Consider the following 21,293-nt stretch of genomic DNA (forward strand, 5'->3'; position numbering starts at 1 on the left):
GCTGCTAACCTCATTTCCCACCTTAACTGCAGCAGTATTATTCTCGTACAGAGCACAAATCACTTTAATGTATTTGTCTGATATACCATATAAGGATAAAATCTTTGCTATAGTTATCCTATCAACAGAATCAAATGCTTGCTCATAATCTATAAAACTGAGGACCAAAGGTGTTTGACAACGAGCGCACTTCTCAATTATTAACCTAGAGTGAAAACTTGGTCAACCGCACTGTTCTTCTCTTAAAACTTCGTCTAGAGCATCTCTCAGTCTAAAAAGTATCATGTAATTTGCTACCTACAGAGACCAGACTAATGTCTCGATAATTAAGACACTCACTCTTGTCACCTTTCTTATGGATTGATTTAATTAAGGTTTTCCTAAAATCATTAGGTACTTCCCCTCTTTCAAAAATCATATTCATAATCTTCAGTAGCTTATTTCTAACCTCAGAGCCACCATATTTAAGAAACTCCTTTATCACACTATCAGCATCTGGAGCCTTATTATTTTGTTGTCCTTTTAGTACTGTCGCTAATTCTTCCTCATCAAACAAATCTTCCTTCATATCCAAGGTATCATTCCAAACATTACATATCATAAACAGATCATTCCACAAATCCAAACATTTGCGTATAAGTGCTTTAAGCCTCTACAATGGGGTCAACTGATTGTTGCAATTAGGGAGGGAATGAAATGCCTCAAAAGATCATTCCAACGCCAAAAAAAAATCCGAACTCTCATTGAGCCTTCAGATAAATACAGCACTAGTTCTAAAGGAGAGACAATGGGAGGGTGGAGGGAGAAATTGATATTGAATCCCCAGCGCCGTATCCACAACTTGTTAAGGGAGAGGGGGGGGTACCAATGCATAAAACATGTGAAATACCTGCTGATTTCTGGGATATTTCTGGTCTATCACTGCTCGATTTTGCCCGTTTATGCTCTTTTCAGCTATAAATCCACAAAAGCAAACGTTGATATGATCTTGAGCTTTGAATTGTACCTTTAAATATCACTATAGGATGTTGCGGGAGGCCTATATCGCCGTAGTTTTTCCCAGCCTATATTTAGCAAAAAACCTTTTGTTGGAGTATTTTCATCGTAAATCCCTTCTATACTTTACCCCCTTCCCCCTAATGTGCAGATACATAGCCCAAATTTGTGTCTAAAGTATTATATTTTTTTCATCATATTTTGGTATTTTTCATTAGGATTAACCTACACTTCTTGAGTGTTTGCCGTATAATACACGAGTACCAAATTTTCTAGTAAAACTTATACTCTTATTAAATAAAAAAAACAAGTTTTTTCAACTGAAAGTAAGGAGTGACATCAAAACTTAAAACGCACAGAAATTACTTCGTATATGAAAGAGGCTGCTTCCTCATCAACGCCCCGCTCTTTACGCTAAAGTTTGACTCTTTCTCTCAATTCTTCTTTCTAAAACAGTAAAAAACTTTAGCGTAAAGAGCGGGGCGTTGATGAGGAAGCAGCCTCTTTCATATACGAAGTAATTTCTGTGCGTTTTAAGTTTTGATGTCACTCCTTACTTTCAGTTGAAAAAACTTGTTTTTTTTATTTAATTTCTGAACGTTTTTGAATCAATGCATGTTTTGATTTTGGCTCTCCGCAGAGGAATAATCAAAACGAAATTTGCATATTTTTTTTTTGGCTCAATGGCTTTCTCATAATTTTGATCGAATGATTTTGAGAAAAAAAGAGCGGGGGACGAAGCCTAGTTGCCCCCCGATTTTTTGGTTAATTAAAAAGGCAACTAGAACTTTTAATTTTTTACAAATCTTTTTATTGGTAAAAGATTTACGTAACTTATAAATTAGCTTACGTAAAGAACTTTTGTATTCTCATGTTTTTATTACATATATGAGGGGATTCACCCCATCGTCAGTACCTCGCTCTTTACACTAAAGCTTAAATTTTATCCCAATTCATTAAGAATGACCCCCTGAATCACAAAAGCCGTAGAATAAGTAGTTGAAATTACCGAAAATACTTTAGCGTAAAGAGCGAGGTATTAGAAGGAGGTGAGCCCCTCATATGGGTAATAATTTCTGTTTGTTTTAAGTTTTATTGCTGTTCCTTACTTCCAGCTGAAAAAGCTTTTTCACTTTTATTTTTTAATTGTTTTTTTTTAAATAATGCTAGTAAATCCTGCTCTCCCTTCATGGAAATTTTCTTCTCCCATTACAAATTCTCGAAGGAAAGTTCCCCCAGCATATCCCCCTCTTCTCAACCCCTCCCCCAAACCAAAAAAATCCTCCTGAAAACGCCTGTATACTTCCCAATAACCATTACTATATGTAAGCACAGGTCAAAGTTTGTAACTTGTTGCCCCTCCCACGGGGACTGTGGGGGAGTAAGTCATCCCCAAAGACATAGTTATAAGGTTTTTCGACTACGCTGAATAAAATGGCTATCTCAGAATTTTGATCCGTTGACTTTGGGAAAATAATTAGCGTGGGAGGGGGCCTAGGTGCCCTCCAATTTTTTTGGTCACTTAAAAAGGGCACTAGAACTTTTCATTTCCGTTAGGATGAGCCCTCTTGCAACATTCTAGGACAACTGGGTCGATACGATCACCCCTGGGGAAAAAAAAAAAAAAAAAAAAAAAAAAAAAAAAAAAAAAATAAACACGCATCCGTGATCTGCCTTCTGGCAAAAAATGCAAAATTCCACATTTTTGTAGATAGGAGCTCGAAACTTCTACAGTAGGGTTCTCTGATACGCTGAATCTGATGGTGTGATTTTCGTTAAGATTCTATGACTTTTAGGGGGCGTTTCCCCCTATTTTCTAAAATAACGCAAATTTTCTCAGGCTCTTAACTTTTGATGGGTAAGACTAAACTTGATGAAACTTATATATTTAAAACCAGCATTAAAATGCGATTCTTTTGATGTAGCTATTGGTATCAAAATTCCATTTTTTAGAGTTTTGGTTACTATTGAGCCGGGTCGCTCCTTACTACAGTTCGTTACCACGAACTGTTTGAAAACAAAAAGAGAAAAACATACCAAGGCGCGCAAAAATCTCGGCATTTTTACTCGAATAAAACTATATTGCTAATCCCCTCGAACACTACCTACTGCACCCCCAAACAAAACTATGCGGAGTTCTATTCATACTAAAATGGAGATACAGGTCCAACCCTTCAGGGGGGGGGGTCTTCAGGTAAATCTCAGGGGAGACAATTTCTCCAATGCTTCTTACATGAAGACCCTGATAGTTCAATTCATGACGACTACCGAATTGTTAGAGCTATTTATTTTTACTTCCCCCCCCTCCACATTCAAAGCTTATTGCAAAAAGAAGGATTTTTAACAAATATTTACCTTAAAGTCCTTGGAGCCACTTCCAATTTTCAAGTGCACTCGAATAGTCCCCTTCGGTCGTCTCCAGGCTATTGTGCCTTGGCTGCATTTAAAGTATAAGCTTCGAACTTCATCGCCGATTTTGGAACCACTAAAAGATAAATCAATGCATTATTTAAAGTGATCTAACAAAGAGTAAACTAAACACATGGAAACTATGAAGTGTGTCATATACATATCTCAATGCCAGATGGCCCTATTCCATTTTGGGGAGGAAATAACAAATTTTGAGTAAAGGGGGCCAGAAAAAGAGAACTTTTCTAGCCACTATCCAATCACAGAATGAATTTCGTAATTTCTCACCACCGGATTTAGCTGCTGGATGCAGTTAAATTTACATTAATGACCAAATAGGCAATTTATCTTTGTTGCTCAATCTCATGTTTTCTGACACCGAAGATTTGAAAGATCGACAAATACATATTACTTTTATCGTTCATGAAGACTACTTTGTTGCCGAAAATTTTTTTTTCAGTTCCAACAAATGAGAAAAAGTAAGCATTGGCGGTCGATTGACCTACGAATTTAACATATTGATAATAAGACAAATGAACCTATGTAAAGTATTGAAAAACTTCCAAATAACTGTGCATTTGCTTTAAATATGAGCAGGTAAGGAAAGTTAAACTTAAGAACCTTGCAAACCCAAAGTTTAGCCTCAAGCAGCAAATTTGTGTACACATTTCTTCTTCCTAACCTATATACCACTAATCTCTGTGCAGACATAAAACAAAACAAAAACTTTTACAAATACCGTAAATAATTAATAAAATAAAAATTCAGGCTTTTAACATATGACAGGAAATTTCCATAAATTGAAAACTAGCATGCAAAAGTAAAAATATAGAAATAATTCTTAAACGCCCGCTTTCAGACACATGTATGGGCATTGAAAGTCAGCCAATTAAGATAATATGAAAGACTTTTACGTCACGGCGACGCCACTCTTTTTCTTATTTTCTCCGTCAAATCTGCGTCTAGCATCATTTACTAGAAAAACACAACCGGATCATTTCCACACTAAATGTCAACAAACTATGATTATCTTCAACCGCCATTGACGCCACATTAATACATAAAAACTTATCAACTGGAGACAAAAGCTTACATCATCTCGCATCTCTCATCCGTCTCTAACATTCCCAACAACCTTTTTCATCGATATTCCCATCAACTAAGCAAGTAGAAACACATCTGTGAACGTTAAACTCAAGTTTGTGACGACATATAGTGAAGAGAACCATATTCCCAGGAAGACATATTACACAATCAATGTAAAAAAGAAGTTAAAATGTTTGATAAACACTAAGACCTTTAAATTCATATCTAGCGGGTTCACATATCTAGGATAAAAGGCGGTTCACGCCCATCTTCAAAGGTATTAAAACCAAGCTGTCCGCCACATTTAGACAAATATTTAATCAAATAGGCAAGAACGCATTTCAGATACTGCAGTGTCCAGAAAATGTTTAACGGAAGCTTCCCTAAAGAATTAACTCTCCCTAGAATAAACCCAAGAGATCTTCAACAATAAAAATGCTCATGCAAACATCGATGTTTATGAGAAATAGGAAAGAACACATTTCAGATACTGCAGTGTCAGAATATGTTTAACTGAAGCATCCCTGAAGAATTGCTTCTACCTAAAATAAACCAAAGAGATCTTCAACACTGAAAATTTTCATGTAAACTTCAATATTTATTGACAAATAGGCTAGAACACATTTCAGATACTGTAATGTCTAGAAAATGTTTAACTGAAGCACCCCTGACGAAGTGGTTCTCCCTAGGATAAACCCAAGAGATCTTTAACACTAAAAATGTTCATGCAAGCTTCAAATATTTATGCAAATAGGCAAGAACACATTACAGTTACTGCAGTGTCCAGAACATGTTTAACTGAAGCATCCCTGAAAAATTGGTTCTCCCTAGAATCAGCCCAAGAGATCTTCAACACTAAAAATGTTCATGCAAACTTCAATATTTATGACGAAAAAGCAAAAACACATTTCAGATACTACAGTGTTCAGAATATGTTAAACTGAAGCATCCCTGAAGAATTTGGCCTCCCTAGAATCAACCCAAGAGATCTTCAACACTAAAAATGTTCATGCAATATTCAATGTTTATGACAAATAAGCAAGAACACATTTCAGATACTGTAGTGTCCAGAATAAGTTAAACTGAAGCATCCCTGAAAAATGGGTTCTCCCTAGAATCAACCCAAGAGATATTCAACAGTAAAAATGTTCATACAAACTTCAATATTTATTGACAAATAGGCTAGAACACATTTCAGATACTGTAGTGTCTAGAAAATGTTTAACTGAAGCATCCCTGAAGAATTGGTTCTCGCTAGAATCAACCCAAGAGATCTTCGACACTAAAAATGTTCATGCAAACTTCAATGTTTATGACAAATAAGCAAGAACACATTTCAGATACTGAAGTGTCCAGAATATGCTAAACTGAAGCATCCCTGAAGAATCGGTTCTCCCTAGAATAAACCCAAGAGATCTTCAACACTAGAATTGTTCATGCAAACTTCAATATTTATGACAAATAGGCAAGAACACATTTCAGATACTGCAGTGTCAGAATAGGTTTAACTGAAACATCTCTGAAGAATTGGTTCTCCCTAGAATCAACCCAAGAGATCTTCAACACTAGAAATGTTCATGCAAACTTCAATATTTAAGACAAATAGGCAAGAACACATTTCAGATACTGCAGTGTCAGAACAGGTTTAACTGAAACATCCCTGAAGAGTTGGTTCTACCTAGAATAAACCCAAGAGATCTTCAACACCAAAAATGTTCACGCAAACTTCAATATTTATGATAAACAGGCAAGAACACATTTCAGTTGCTGCATTGTCCAGAAAATGTTTAATTGAAGCATCCCTGAAGAAGTGGTTCTCCCTAGAATAAACCCAAGAGAATCGTCAATACGGTACAACACACAGCTCGTAATCTCAATTTTGTGAAATCTACAAATTGCCCACAAGGACCTGAAATAAATATTACCAAGTTTTGTCCTCTTTACTTTTTAAAAATTTGCAATATCCAGTAATAACTAAATCTAGCATTAAAGCTTAAGCTATTCGCTATTTATTCTCCCGTTGTTCGTGATATACAATTGGCTATAATTCCGCTAAAAACGGAAGAAGTTCGAATTTTAAGAGCCACACCAAAACTTTTCACATTGGAATGAAACATCAAGCGGGCAACTGTCTGAGCCAGTCAAGGAAATGGACCCAACACTGCGCACAGGGGCACAAAGTTTTGTTTTGACAGACCCATGGATACTGACAACAGTTTCCTACAATGGAATCCTTATGAAATTTCAAAAATGCATACCTATATAACTAGACATTCCAAGAATTAAAGCGAAAAAGAATTAGGTAATTCTTGAAAAAAAAGTATCTTAGAGCCTTCTCGACTTTTATAAGACATAATTTTTTTTTCAACTCGACCCTTACGTAGGCCTATACTTTTTTTGTAAGTGTTGGGATAAAACATATATTTAACACGTACACCAGTACCGTTTTCTTTGGTAGAAAACCAATTTATTACAATACGGTTCATGCTCAAATTACACCAATTAGGCTACTGATATTTTTCGCGTAAAGAAAAAAACAAGCAAAAACAAATGTAGGATAACTGGTTTTTGGCGAGGGTAACCAGCCAAGACAAGCACTAAAAGATTATATTAAAAGGCTGCTGCCCATTGGAGGAGCACGTGAACTCGGAGAAAAAGTAAAAAAAATAGGGAATTTATATTTAAAACTCAAAGAATTGTGGGGTAGATAGTAAAAACCTTTAGATTTCGGGAGAGGAACTACGACCTACACTCCATCACATTCGTTCCTGGAGCCAACCTCTGATAACTAAGTAAAACGAAAAAAAAAAAGAAAATGCAACCCATCCGGACAAGGCCGTATCCATGATTGTTAGTTGAAGGCGGGAGGTCACAAATTAAAAACATATCAAAAATTTGTTCATATGTATTTTTATCATGTTTTTTTTGAATCGGAAAAAACTTTCAGGAGATGGGAGTTCAAACCCCTAACCCCTCCCTTGGATACGGCATTGCATCCAGGCGCTGATAATTTTTTTTTTTTAATAATGGCATTCCCTGGTTCTTAACCTTTCTGAGATGCTACACTTTTCTCACGGTTGAATGATCCAATCATCCTGTTTGCAATGAAATATTAACCCTTATCATATTTAACTGAAGCAGATGCAATAGATGATTCAAATGAAAATTGGATAAGAAATTCCATTTTGAAAGGGGTTCTGCTCTTGCCAGGCATGAAACCTATATAGGGTGAAATGAATAAAGGCCAGATAACTGCTTAACACCAGCCTACTTACCTCAAAATTTAATCATTTTAAGCCTTTTTTTTTATTAATCTCCGAAGATGCCAACAATTGTCCGAGAATTTTACAAATAATCCGTGGTAACAAAAACGGATAGTTTATATTTTACTTTTAGCTATTTACTCTTAAATATTTTGAGCGTTTATACAGTCCTGTCCCAAACGATCTGTAATCGCTGAGCAGCACTGTAAGACCCACCGAAATGTTTTGCGACTTACAATCGGCTTTAATCATTTTTCTTTTTTTAAGTAATCTTCGTAGATTTCAACAATTATCCGAGAGTTTTACCAACAATTGTTGGTGAAAGCCAAAAAAAAAGATGTTTCTGATTTTTACATTTTAGCCTTTTATTCTTAAAAATATTTTGAGCGTTTATAGAGTCCTTCACAAAACGGCGGGCATTTGTCACAAATATTCCTGTAAGTGGTTTTTATCTAATAGCTGTATAGCAGAGGCAGAGAGATTTATAGTTCGTAAGAGGATTCACCGGAAGTATCGGAGTCCAGCCTTTTTAATGCATTGTAACTTCTATAATTGTATTTAATATTGTAATTGTATATATAATTGTAATTATATATAGTAATAAAAAAAAGTGTATACAGTAATGCAAGTAATTGTATAATATAATTGTAATTGTATAATTGGCATTGTAGCTTCTATAAAAGCTTCTCATTAAAACTGGCACTCTAAAGTAACCAAAGTTAGTGTTGTTGTTGTCTGTCGTTTTTTGCGTTTGTTACTATTTCTCAGCGAAATTAGTTGACAATGTAGCGTAGCTCAAGGTAAGATAAATCATATTTTTGAGATACTAATAGACTATATTTTGAGACACAAGTTCATGCATGCAATACCATACTTCCGTGCAAACAGGAAGCGATGTGAACTAAATATTTCGCTGAAATTATTTCCATACGATTTTTTTGCAAGAAAACGGACGTATTGAATACTTGAAAATCGTATAATTGAAACCAATTGAAGTTCATAAAAACAATTTTTCCTAAGAAAAGATTTAAAACCTTATTTTCGCTCTCTTTTATGAAAATGTAGCCACGATCTTTCGTCTTATACATGTATATAGAGTGTTAAAAATGTTCTTTTCTTTCTGAGGTTGACTTTATCAAGCATAAAAGCATCAATTTCAGGGGGAAGAGGAAGAATTTGTTGTACGTGAATTGTAAAAAGTGAGGGTTCCCCATCTTCCCTGGCTAGCAACTTTCTTTTTATTAATTCATAAAATATTTTAACAGAGCTTGACCACGCCCCAGTACAATCATGCTGGCAACGAATAGATCAGCAGGACAGACACACACAGAAATTCATTTAGACAGGAGGGAGGACATTTGAAAAAAGGACAATTTGTGTTTTTTAAAAATGGCCTAAGCATAAATGAGTTAAGCATGTGGCTCAAAAACGTTCGAAGAAATCTATCAATCGGTCTTTCCAAAACGGGTATATCTATAATTGTGACCGAGATATAAATTGGTCCAAAAGGGCGTATAAAAGAGCGAAAGTCCCTTATCTTGAAAGTATCGAACAATTCAGCAATTAGAACATTTTTAGCGAACTTCGATCGAAAAGTTAGCTGGAAATCAGTCTTTAAAGTTTCACGTTTCTTAAATTTTGATTCATTGAGCGTTTTTATTTTCCTTTTGTTCTCCTGTAAAATTATGAAAAGTGAACATGGGCCCTTTTTGTAAAACGCTACACATTTATGATTTAAGAAATTGCAGGTAAAATCACGAAAATTTTGAGACTACGGGAGGGTAATGGTCCTCCATTACTTAACCGCCTTGTACAAAAAATGTATACAATCTCGAAATGATAGTAGCCAAACTAAAAAGCAGCAACCATCCCGATTCTTTTGAGACTTTTTTTGTAGATTCATGATGTCAATAAGAATTAAATTCAGGTGAGCTCCGTAGATGCAACCATCGGCCAGAGGGTAAAGTGCCTTGAATTATGCAAGAAAATAGTGACCAGATGGACGTGTGCAACTAACAGTTAGCAAAATTTTCCACTTAGAAACCCGATTGGATCATAAATCAGATAAAAGTCTTATCGAACAAGTCGATGCCAAAAGTAAACAGCCTTAGGACTTTCAACTCAAATCTCAAAGCAAAGCCGACTGAATTGTCTATAAAGGGAACAAACAAGAGCAAACAAAACTTGCTTCCTTGTGTTTTCTATCTACCAAATCCGTTGTTGTAGATGTAAAGACAAATCTGTAGTATTCAAACCTCTGTCAAACCTTTAGATAAGCATGCTGAAATAACAGCAATTTCAGGTCTTAAGCCGCCACAGCTTATCAGATAAAATGTGAAAGAAATGATTATCGGTATTTTTAGTGCAAACGCCTTAGACAAGTTCACTGCTGTGCAAACAGGGGACATTTCCCACTAAGAAAAACAACGAGAACCCAGAGCACAGCCGTCGACCTAGGTCAAAGCCAGACGAAGGACCATCCCTAGCAAATTCAAATGCATTATTTTCATAAAATGCAATATATTACTGTTTTCTTCAAGACCAAGCACAGCACCATAGAGCAGAAGACCAAAAAGAAAAAAAAAACATAAAAAGTGGGTCATCTGCTTCGAAGTCTCGGCTTTAATAGATAAAAAAAAACTTCCAACTGAAAGTAAGACACAACATTAAAACTTGAAACGAACAGAAACTATTCCATGTATGAAGGAGGCCGTCCCTTCCTCAATACCTCACTCTTTATGCTAAATTCTCCAAGTTCATTATAGATATTCAAACTCAGCAACCCTTGTGTTTCAGCAGTCTTTCTAAAAGAACTTTGAGGAAAGTCAAACTTTTGCGTAAAGAAAAAGGGTTGAGGAAGGTGCATCCCGTCTCATACATGGAATAACTACTGTTCTCTTTAATTTTTAACGTGGCTCCTTACTTTCAGTTGAAAAAAAAGTTGCTTTTATATTTAATTTCTGGCCGTTTTTCAAATCATACCAGGAAATAAACTTTCGACAATGCTGAACCAAATAGGGTATTTCAAAATTTTGACTGGATGGTTTTGGGGAAAAGGAGCGAGGGCGGGGGGGAGGAGCTAGTTGCCATCCAATGTTTTTGGTCTCTCGAATGAACCCCCTCATGAACTTCTAGGACCATTGATTTGATACGATCATTCCTGAGAAAAAAAAATGCATCCATGATCTTTCTTCTGGCAAAAATACAAAATTCCACATTTTTGTATATAGGGACGTGATACCTCTAAAGCATAGCTTTCTGATATGCTAAATTTGACGGTGCAACATTCATTAGGTATACTCAATTTTTTGGAGGTGGTTCCCACCTTTTCAAGCAAATTCCAATCAGGCTCGTACATTTTGATGGGTAATACTAAACTTAATGAATTTCATATATTTGGAATCAGCATAGAAACAAAATTCTTTTTATGTACCTATTGCTATCAAATGTCCGTTTTTGGGGGTTTCGGTTAATATTGGGCTGAGTTACTCCTTACTTACAGCTCCTTACTACGAACTGTTTGACGAAAACAAAGCAAGTTTAGACACATCTAATTTTGACAAAACTTTGGCGGAAAAAATCCCACATAAGAAACAGCAGAGTCTACTATCAAATCTAATGGACCAACCGAGATTTCTTTAGAAAAAGCCCCCCATCATGAGAAATTAGAAACACGGAAAATAGTTGATGGAGAAGGAAGGAGGGCAAATTACAGCGGCTTCATATTCGATGCCGTTGACACTGATTTATAGTCAAGAAGAAAGTAACCTTATTTCTAATTCTTATATTATTTTTATAGCTGAACTATCATAGATTATTATACATAATTGCGCTAAGTAGCTTCCGCTAGGGGTTTAATAGGATTAATATAGCCGTTACATAAAAAAGACAGGTCTTTTACATGATATTGTCAAAATATTCACATTTCAAAGGGTGAAAACTCTTCGCTAAAGAATATGCAAATATTTTGCATAATCTCAACTTATCAACCACACTGAAGAAAAAATTATGCTAAAACATACATATTCACAGGTTCACTTAGGTATATGGTTTAAAATACCACAAATTGTTACTGGTCACTTTAAGGCCTCGATTAAGTGAACTTGAAAATATCGAGCTTCAAAACTGAAGTTAGGTTAGTCTTTTGTCTTCTAATCTAATTCTCTAGAGACCGTCGATTGTTAAAACTTCAAATAGTACCAATTAACAAGTCTTGTGAGAGGTTATGATAGACAGCTTCCTTTGGAGAGATATTAATATATTTGGCTGGGTCTTGCAAAGCTTGGTTACCGACCAAGGGAGAAGAGAAAATGAGCAGAAGAGCACTATCATTCTCAAGTACAAAATGCCCATGTATATGAAACTGTGACGGCATGCACAGAGTGCATTTGAAAATTTATTGTTTTTTCCACTTTTTTTCCTAGGGATAGGCTAATTCAAATACCTCAGTTGATTAATTCGAAACTAAACACCAAACTTAGTTGAAAGCTTTCTTCGAGGATTCTCAGAAAACCAAAATTTTCTTACGAATTAAATTGAAAAAAAAAATAACTGAAAGTAAGGAGTGACATTAAAACTTAAAACGAACAGAAATTACTTCGTATATAAAAGGGACTGCTTCCTCGTGAACGCCCAGCTCTTTACGCTAAAGTTTTTTACTGTTTTAAAAATAGAGTTAAGAGAAAGAGTCGGACTTTAGCGTGAAGAGCGGGGCGTTGATGAGGAAGCAGCCCCTTTCATTTTTGAAGTAGTCTCTGTTCGTTTTATGTTTTAATGTCACTCCTTACTTTAAGTTAAAAAAACTTGTTTTTATTTAATTTAATTTCTGAACGTTTTTGAATCAATGCATGTTATGATTTATGCTCTACGCAGATGAATAATTAAAACGAAATTTGCCTATTTATTTTCTTTTGGCTAAATGGTTTTCTCATAGTTTTGATCGAATGATTTTGAGGAAAAAAAGAAGCGGGGATGGAGGTCTAGTTGCCCTCTGATTTTTTGGTTACTTAAAAAGGCAACTAGAAGTTTTAATTTTTTATGAATGTTTTTATGAGTAAAATTATTAGTAAAAATAAATTTTATTAGTTAAAGATATACGCAACTTACAAATTAGCTTACGTAAAGAAACTTCTGTATTCTCATATTTCTATTACATATATGAGGGGGTTCACCCCCTCGTCAGTACCTTACTCTTCACGCTAAAGCTTAAATTTTGTCCCAATTTCTTAAGAATGACCCCTGAATAACAAAAACCGTAGAATAAATAGTTGAAATTTCTAAAAATACTTTAGCGTAAAGAGCGAGGTATTAGGAGGAGGTGAATATAGGAGGAGGTCATATGCGTAATAATTTATGTTCCTTTTAACAGAAATTATTATGGAATATTTACAGGAATTAATGTTCACAGGAAAATAATAACAGGAATATTCTGTTCCTTTCAGTTGAAAAACTTTGTCATATTTATTTTTTCATTGTTTTTTTTTAATAATGCTAGAAAATCCTGCGCTCCCTTCATGGAAATTTTCTTCCCCCATGACGAATTCCTTCATGAAAAGTTCCCCCAACATATTCCCCTCTTCTCAACCCCTGCCCTCAACCAAATGAAAACGCCCCAGAAAACGTCTGTACACTTCCCAATAACCATTACTATATGTAAGCACTGGTCAGTGTTAGTAACTTGTAGTCCCTCCCATGGGGACTGTGGGGGAGTAGGTCATCTCAAAAGGCATAGTTGTAAGGATTTTCGACTGCGCTGAATAAAATGGCTGTCTCAGAATTTTGATCCAGTGACTTTGGGAAAATAATTAGCGTGCGACGGGGGCCTAGGTGCCCTCCAATTTTTTTGGTCACTTAAAAAGGGCACTAGAACTTTTCATTTCTGTTAGAATGAACCCTCTCGCAACATTCTTCAACAACTTCAAGTTACAATCTTTGACCTGTGTGTACATTAGTAATGGTTACTAAGAAGTGTACAGACGTTTTCAGGGGGGCTTTTTTAACTTTTTTTTTGGGGGGGGGGGATATTTGAGGGGGGAGGGTTACCGGGGAGGATTTTTCCATGGAGAAACTTCTCATGGGGGAAGAGACTTTCAATGGAGGGGGCGTAGGATTTTCTAGCATTATTTAAAAAAAAACAATGAAAAAATAAACATGAAAAGTTTTTTTTCTACTGAAAGTGAGAAGCAGCATTAAAACTTAAAACGAACAGAAATTATTACGCATATGAGGGGTCTACCTCCTCGTAATACCTCGCTCTTTAGGCTAAAGCATTTTTGGTAATTTCAACTATTTATTCTACGGCCTTTGTGATTCAGGGGTCATTCTTAAGGAATTGGGACAAAATTTAAGCTTTAATATCAAGAGCGAGGTATCGACGAGGGGTGAGCCCCCTCATATACGCAATAAAAACATACGAACATTGAAGTTGGCTACGTAATTTAATTCGTAAGTTACGTATATCTTTTACTTACGAAAACGTTCGTAAAAATTATAGGTTATAGTTGCATTTGTAAGTAATCAAAAAATAGGAGGGTAACTAGGCCTCCTCCCTCGCTCCTTTTTTCTCAAAATCTTCCGATTAAAACTGTGAAAAAGCCATTTAGCCCCAAAAAATTAATATGCAAATTTCGTTTTAATTATTTATATGTGGAGAGCCAAGATCAAACCATGCATTAATTCAAAGACGTCCAGAAATTAAACAAAAAAACAAGTTTTTTAAAATGAAAGTAAGGAGCGACATTAAAACTTAAAACGAACAGAAATTACTCCGTATATGAAAGGGTCTTTTCCTCCTCAACGCTGAGCTCTTTACGCTAAAGTTTGACTCTTTCTCTTAACTCTACATTTTAAAACAGTAAAAAACTTTAGCGTAAAGAGCGGGCCGTTGAAGAGAAAAAGCCCCTTTCATATACGGAGTATTTCTGATCGTTTTAAGTTTTGATATCGCTCCTTACTTTCACTTAAAAAAACTTGTTTTTTTTTGTTTAATGGTAGATAAGAGCTTGAAACTACAGTAGGATTCTCTGATATGCTGAATCAGGTGGTGTAAATTTCGTTAAGGTTCTATGATTTTTACGGGTTGTTTCCTCCTCACCTGTGCTTCCAAACTTTAGTCTCTAGATAGCTCGCGCACGAAAAATGCAGGATCAAAAACCCGTCGGCAATCCTTCAATCCGTCGCAATCCGAGTTTCTACCACCAGTCACGATCCGGTAGGGCAACGGGGAAGAAGCTACGGGGTTCTGCTCCGTCTCAAGGTTTGTCGCTTGACCTAAATCTCTTGACTTGTATTTTGGATATTTACATCCACCAAGCTCCAAATACTTTTTACAAAGGCGCTGTCTATGTGTGGTAACACTTTAAGATGTATACCTCGCTTTGATTTAACTTCCCCCATGATTTCGGCCTTATGTGCACAACTTTACTGAAGGCTCCTGACTATTTTTCATTTCTAGGTTTCTTCATTGCGTTGAAATAATTTATGGAAATTTCACACTCTATTAACAAGCAGCTGATTATACCAGCTTGTCATTTTGGTCTCTTGGGGGTATTATCAGCGATCTGAAACGATTCTTTCTGGCAACCGACTTGTAAAAATTTCAGGTAGCTGAAAATATTCTAGGGGACTGTTAGAAAACAGGAAAATAAATCGAAAAATGGTTCCAATCATCTTACAGGTTATTGTCTTCTGCTCAGGATAGTACCGATTTTGTTCTAAAAGCAATATCCTTTATCGAGTACACTTGTGAAAAAGACCTAGACATTTTCTAAGATTTCTAAGCAATTAGAGGAAACAGAGCAAAATCCTTTCAAACATTTTGTAGCATCTTCAAGAAGCTATGGCCTGATATTAAAAGCGGCATCTTCCGCCAATGAATACTTGAGAACTTTTTAAATATAAATTTTCAATTTAACATGGGATTTTCGAGTTCCATCAGTTCACTTAATCACGGCCTTAAATTAAATTCATTTTTATGCAGAATTAATAAAAGTAACTGTTCCACTTGTGATTGTGGTGATGAAGAGACTTTATATCATTATCTTTTTGAGTGTAAACTTTTTGAAAACGAAAGAGCCGAAATGCAATTTAGATTACAAGAGTTTTCTTACTCTGATAACTTTAATATTAATGTTATTTGATTTATTAAAGAGGCTCAATATGCCGTTCTAACATACTTGAATCAAACAAAGAGACTGGTTGTGTAATTTTTTTTCTCCTTTGTGCTATTTAGTAGATCGTATTTTGTAGCTGTATTTGTGATATAATCTTAGTGTTGTATTTTGTAGATTAGATAGTGAAATACTCTGTAAGGGCTTAGTCAAACAGTTCGTGGTAACGAACTGTAGTAAGGAGCGACCCGGCTCAATAGTAACCAAAACTCTAAAAAATGGAATTTTGATACCAATAGCTACATCAAAAGAATCGCATTTTAATGCTGATTTTAAATATATTAGTTTCATCAAGTTTAGTCTTACCCATCAAAAGTTACGAGCCTGAGAAAATTTGCCTTATTTTAGAAAATAGGGGGAAACACACCCTAAAATCATAGAACCTTAACGAAAATCACACCATCAGATTCAGAGTATCAGAAAACCCTGTTGTAGAAGTTTCAATCTCCTATCTACAAAAATGTGGAATTTTGTATTTTTTGCCAGAAGGCAGATCACGGATGCGTGTTTATTTGTTGTTTTTTTTTCCAAGGGGTGATCGTATCAACCGAGTGGTCCTAGAAAGTTGCGAAAGGGCTCATTCTAACGGAAATGAAAAATTCTAGTGCCCTTTTTAAGTGACCGAAAAAATTGGAGGGCACCTAGGCCCCCTCCCACGCTAATTATTTTCCCAAAACAACGGATCAAAATTCTGAGATAGCCATTTTATTTAGCGCAGTCGAAAAACCTTATAACTATGTCTTTGGGGACGACTTACTCCCCCACAGTCCCGTGGGAGGGGCTACAAGTTACAAACTTTGACCAGTGCTTACATATAGTAACGGTTATTGGGAAGTGTACAGACGTTTCCAGGGGGATTTTTTGGTTGGGGGGAGGGGCTGAGAAGAGGGGGATATGTTGGGGAGCTTTTCATCGAGGAATTTGTCATGGGGGAAGAAAATTTCCATGAAGGGAGCGCAGGATTCTATAGCATTATTTAAAAAAAAAAACAATGAAAAAATAAATATGAAAAGTTTTTCGACTGGAAGTAAGGAGCAGCATTAAAACTAAAAACGGACAGAAATTATTACGCATATGAGGGGCTCACCTCCTCCTAATACCTCGCTTTTTACGCTACAGTATTTTTTAGTAATTTCAACTATTTATTCTACGGCTTTTGTGATTCATGGGTTATTCTTAATGAATTGGGGAGAAATTTAAGCTTTAGTGTAAAGAGCGAGGTACTGACGTGGGGGCGAGCCCCTTCATATATGTAACAAAAACATGAGAATACAAAAGTTCGTTACGTAAGCTAATTTATAAGGTACGTATATCTTTTACTAATAAAAACATTCGTAAAAAAGTTCTAGTTGCCTTTTTAAGTAACCAAAAAATCGGAGGGCAACTAGGCTTCCTCCCCCGCTCTTTTTTCTCAAAATCATTCGATCAAAACTATGAGAAAGCCATTTAGCCAAAAAAAATAAATATGCAAATTTCGTTTTAATTATTTCTCTGCGGAGAGCCAAAATCAAAACATGCATTGATTCAAAAACGTTCAAAAATTAAATAAAAAAAACAAGTTTTTTTAACTGAAAGTAAGGAGCGACATTAAAACTTAAAACGAACAGAAATTACTTCGTAAACAAAAGGGGCTGCTTCCTCATCAACGCCCCGCTCTTTACACTAAAATTTTTTACTGTTTTCAAGGAGGCACACTCGTGCCTCTTTAAAGAGGCGAACCACGACAATGTTAAGCGATCTTCGGTTCCAGTGGTCGCAGAGGGATGGGGAGGGATGCATTTCGTAGCCCGAGCTCCAACTAATAAACTTGCCAAATTTCATCCCCCTCCGACTTTTCCTTCATGGGGAAAATCTGGCCGAAAGTTTTGACCACCCACCCCCACCCCCCCCCTTTAACGTTGTCCGATCGGGCTGAAATTCACAACTTAAGGTCCCCTAGGGCCCAGGAGCTTATTTGCGAAATTTCAGCTCGATCCGATAACTTCTTCCCTGTTTTCCAGAAACCACGCATAGCCACTTAATGTTCATTTTCTTTTTTTTCTGCCACGCCTACAGGTCACAGCCGACATCGGATCTGGGTGTACGAAGACTCATTCGACGAGGAATTCTCCGAGTAATTATCCTGGAAAGTTTCGTCGGAAAATCTTAACCCCCCGATTTTCTAGCTTCGAAAAACCCATTTCCCCATTGAAGGTAAAATTTTCTCTTGTAATAACATCACTTGTTTGAAAAATTCTTACACTAACAGCAGCTTGGCGCAGCGGAAGCGTGCTGGGCCCATAACCCAGAGGTCGGTAGATCGAAACCGCTAGCTGCTAACTTTTTAAAATTTTTAAAATTAGATAATTTTGTCAGTTTGAATTTATTGATACAGAAAGGGAGAAAATAAACATGGAAACATGTGATCAGAATTACATACTGGAATGTTCACAAGAATTTATACTGAAGCGGGGGTAAGGCTTGATGGAAGCAAGTTAAAAGAACCATTTAAATTGATTTCCTAATTGAAGCCGTTGGTGAAATTTTCTATTGTAATAACTTGTTTGATAACAAGCATAACAGCAGCTTGGCGCAGCGGAAGCGCGCTGGGCCCATAAACCGGAGGCGGGTGGGTAAAAACCACTAGCTGCTAAACTATTAAAATTATCAAAATTAGATAATTTTGTCAGTTTGAATTTATTGATACAGAAAGCGAGAAAATAAACATGGAAAATTATTATTAAATTACATCCACCATGGATTGTAGAAAAACGTACAGAAATAATATGAAAAAAACTTCGTTTTCTTAAAGAGTTAAAGAGGCTGCGTCCCAAAGTCGAACCTTAAAACGTACAGGAATTAGGAGAGGCAGTTGGGGGGCTGCCGCCCCCCCAAACCCCCCGCTTTTAAAGACTTTTGTACAGGTTTTTTGTTGTGGGGGGCTGCCGCCCCCCTAACCCCCCGCTCTTGGCTTCGGAAAGGCCCTCTTTTAATTAACAAAAAATTGAAATGAATGAACAATGGTATAACTTCGAAAAATGTTAAACACAAGAGGACAGGAGAACCATTGCGCCGAAACTAGTAATTAGTAACAATGAAGTTGACCACTCCATTTACATTTTAACATAATTATTGAAACTGTTTCCCAGACACAGAGCACACAAGCTAAGAGCTGGGGGTTTGTTGGTGTACAACAAAAAACCTGTACAAAAGAGTCTTTAAAAGCGGGGGGTTTGGGGGGCGGCAGCCCCCCAACTGCCTTTCCTAATTCCTGTACGTTTTAAGGTTCGACTTTGGGACGCAGCCTCTTTAACTCTTTAAGAAAACGAAGTTTTTTTCATATTATAAATAGAAGAGTTGAGAGAAAGAGTCAAACTTTAGCGTTAAGAGCGGGGCGCTGATGAGGAAGCAGCCCCATTCATATACGAAGTAATTTCTGTTCGTTTTAAATTTTAATGTCGCTTCTTACTTTCAGTTAAAAAAAACATGTTTTTTTTTATTTAATCACTAAATAAAATCATTCATTCATACCAAAAGGAGCTGCTTATATAGATTTAGAAACACAAACCAGTTAAACCCGTAAACATTTTTTTTTCAGTCCAAACCTTCTCCATAATCTTTTTTTTATCAAATTTGTGAAAACGATTGCCTACAACTGATAACGGCTGCGAGCCTCAAGGCGTGGGTTAATTGAGGCAAAATTATTTTCCCTTCGAAGCCATGGTTCTCTCACACAACAATATTGAGCGTCAAATTTTTGAAAAATCTAAAGGGCGCCCGAAGTTTTAACCTACAAGTATCTTTTACATTCAGACTGACATTACGATAGATGGTCTGACGCCATAATGAATAGGATACGGCATCAATACGAAATGAACATGAAGCCATTTTTGGACAAGCGATATGGACAAGACATAATATCAAAGGTGTATCCAGATTTTTTTTCTTTGGAGGAGGGGGGGGGTAAAAATAAAACAGAAAAAAAATCGTTTGTATATGCTGCATACTTGTTGCTTTTTTACCAAGTCAAGCAAAAATTTCGTGCTAAGGATTCCAAACCCAGCCTCCCCTGGATATGGCCTTGCACAATATGGCAGTTACTTTGAAAAATTTGCACAAATGTTTGGCCATTTGCAACCAAGCAACATAGTAAATACTTGCCGACTTCAGCAACAAGTTTAGCTTGGTTACGCAAAAGCCTCTAAATTACAAAATCAGAAATTAAGATATATTAAAAATTTAGCTTAAAATTTAATTTTCCCAGTTTAAGCTTAGCATTACATGTGCTATCTTCAAAATTTCACAGAATTTGGCAAATTATCTCTTACCATTTAATCGTTTGAGCTGGTATACACTATTTACACCTGAGCATGATTTTTTTTTTCTCAGAATGTCCACTAAACTAGAGCAATTATATTTAAATTACTGTTTTGTGCTAAACACTTTTTACCTGATCAAAACATAGGCTTCAATTGACGGAGATTTAGAAAAGGGCAAAATTTATTTTTTCAAAATCTAAGGCGCGTACAAAATTGTCATTTTTAAAATTTTCTCACAAAGAATAAAACAAAGGAATTTTTCAACGAAAATATTCCCAAAATATAATGTTTTCGAAAATACAGGAGAACAACCCTCCTCCCATATTGACGCCACTAGATCAAACTGAACAGCCGTGCATCTGGCTGTAATGTATTAAAATGAAATCTGGAAAAGCACGAAAAAACTTTGTAGAAGGCATCAGTATTTCAGTAAAGCGTTGAACAACTTGTTTCTAATATGAAAGAGAAGTTAAGTTGAGAAGTTGAGTTAAGTTACTAAGAAATGTTAAGTTGATCCTCCACACCAAAAAAAGTGTGGCTAAAACTTGGAAGGCATTTCTTTTTTTCTCTTGCCTATAGAAGAAAAATTACGGTTATTAATGTTTGTTGCGTCACATAACAAAAATAAATTCAGATCAATAAACAATCCAAAATTTACCTTCCAAACCAATTGCATGTATCTGAAACCTGGGAATGAACCTCTGAGACAGAAAGTGAAAGAAATATGAAAATTATGTGTAATGTTGTTGATCCAGTGGTCCAACTCTGCCTAAATTGAACCATATTGTCCTCTTTAAGAGGCTAAAGTCTTCTATACTCCCATACACAGGAACACTGAAAAGAAGAAAAATTAATTGCAATAGGCTAATCATCGTTCACCATCCCAAAGGGAATTTTTCCCCTTCACATCCTGATGTGCAGGCATTTTTGCAACCATTTTATCCATGATTATACCTTAAAGCAGCTAATTAATAAAGCAGACAATGACACAAGTGAGTAAATGCAATACACACAAAGTGGGCTGCCACCCAATCCAAATCACACATTACATACAAGCATGGCTTAACTTTTAC

General features: G+C 36.0%; 1 protein-coding gene across 1 annotated transcript in view; it reads right to left on the reverse strand.

Annotated features, from left to right (window-relative positions):
* Nucleotides 1-21,293, reverse strand: part of LOC136031103 (meteorin-like protein) — a 133,682-nt gene that overhangs the window by 86,167 nt on the left and 26,222 nt on the right. The window contains exons 2-3 of the mRNA XM_065710409.1: nt 20,879-21,054; nt 3,352-3,481 (exon numbers count right to left, since the gene is read on the reverse strand). Of these exons, the coding sequence (XP_065566481.1) occupies nt 3,352-3,481; nt 20,879-21,003 (255 nt within the window). The 5' untranslated portion in view covers nt 21,004-21,054. The remainder of the gene's footprint in view (nt 1-3,351; nt 3,482-20,878; nt 21,055-21,293) is intronic.

Source organism: Artemia franciscana, chromosome 1 (genome assembly GCF_032884065.1).
Source record: "Artemia franciscana chromosome 1, ASM3288406v1, whole genome shotgun sequence".
In the NCBI taxonomy this organism is placed as follows: domain Eukaryota; kingdom Metazoa; phylum Arthropoda; class Branchiopoda; order Anostraca; family Artemiidae; genus Artemia; species Artemia franciscana.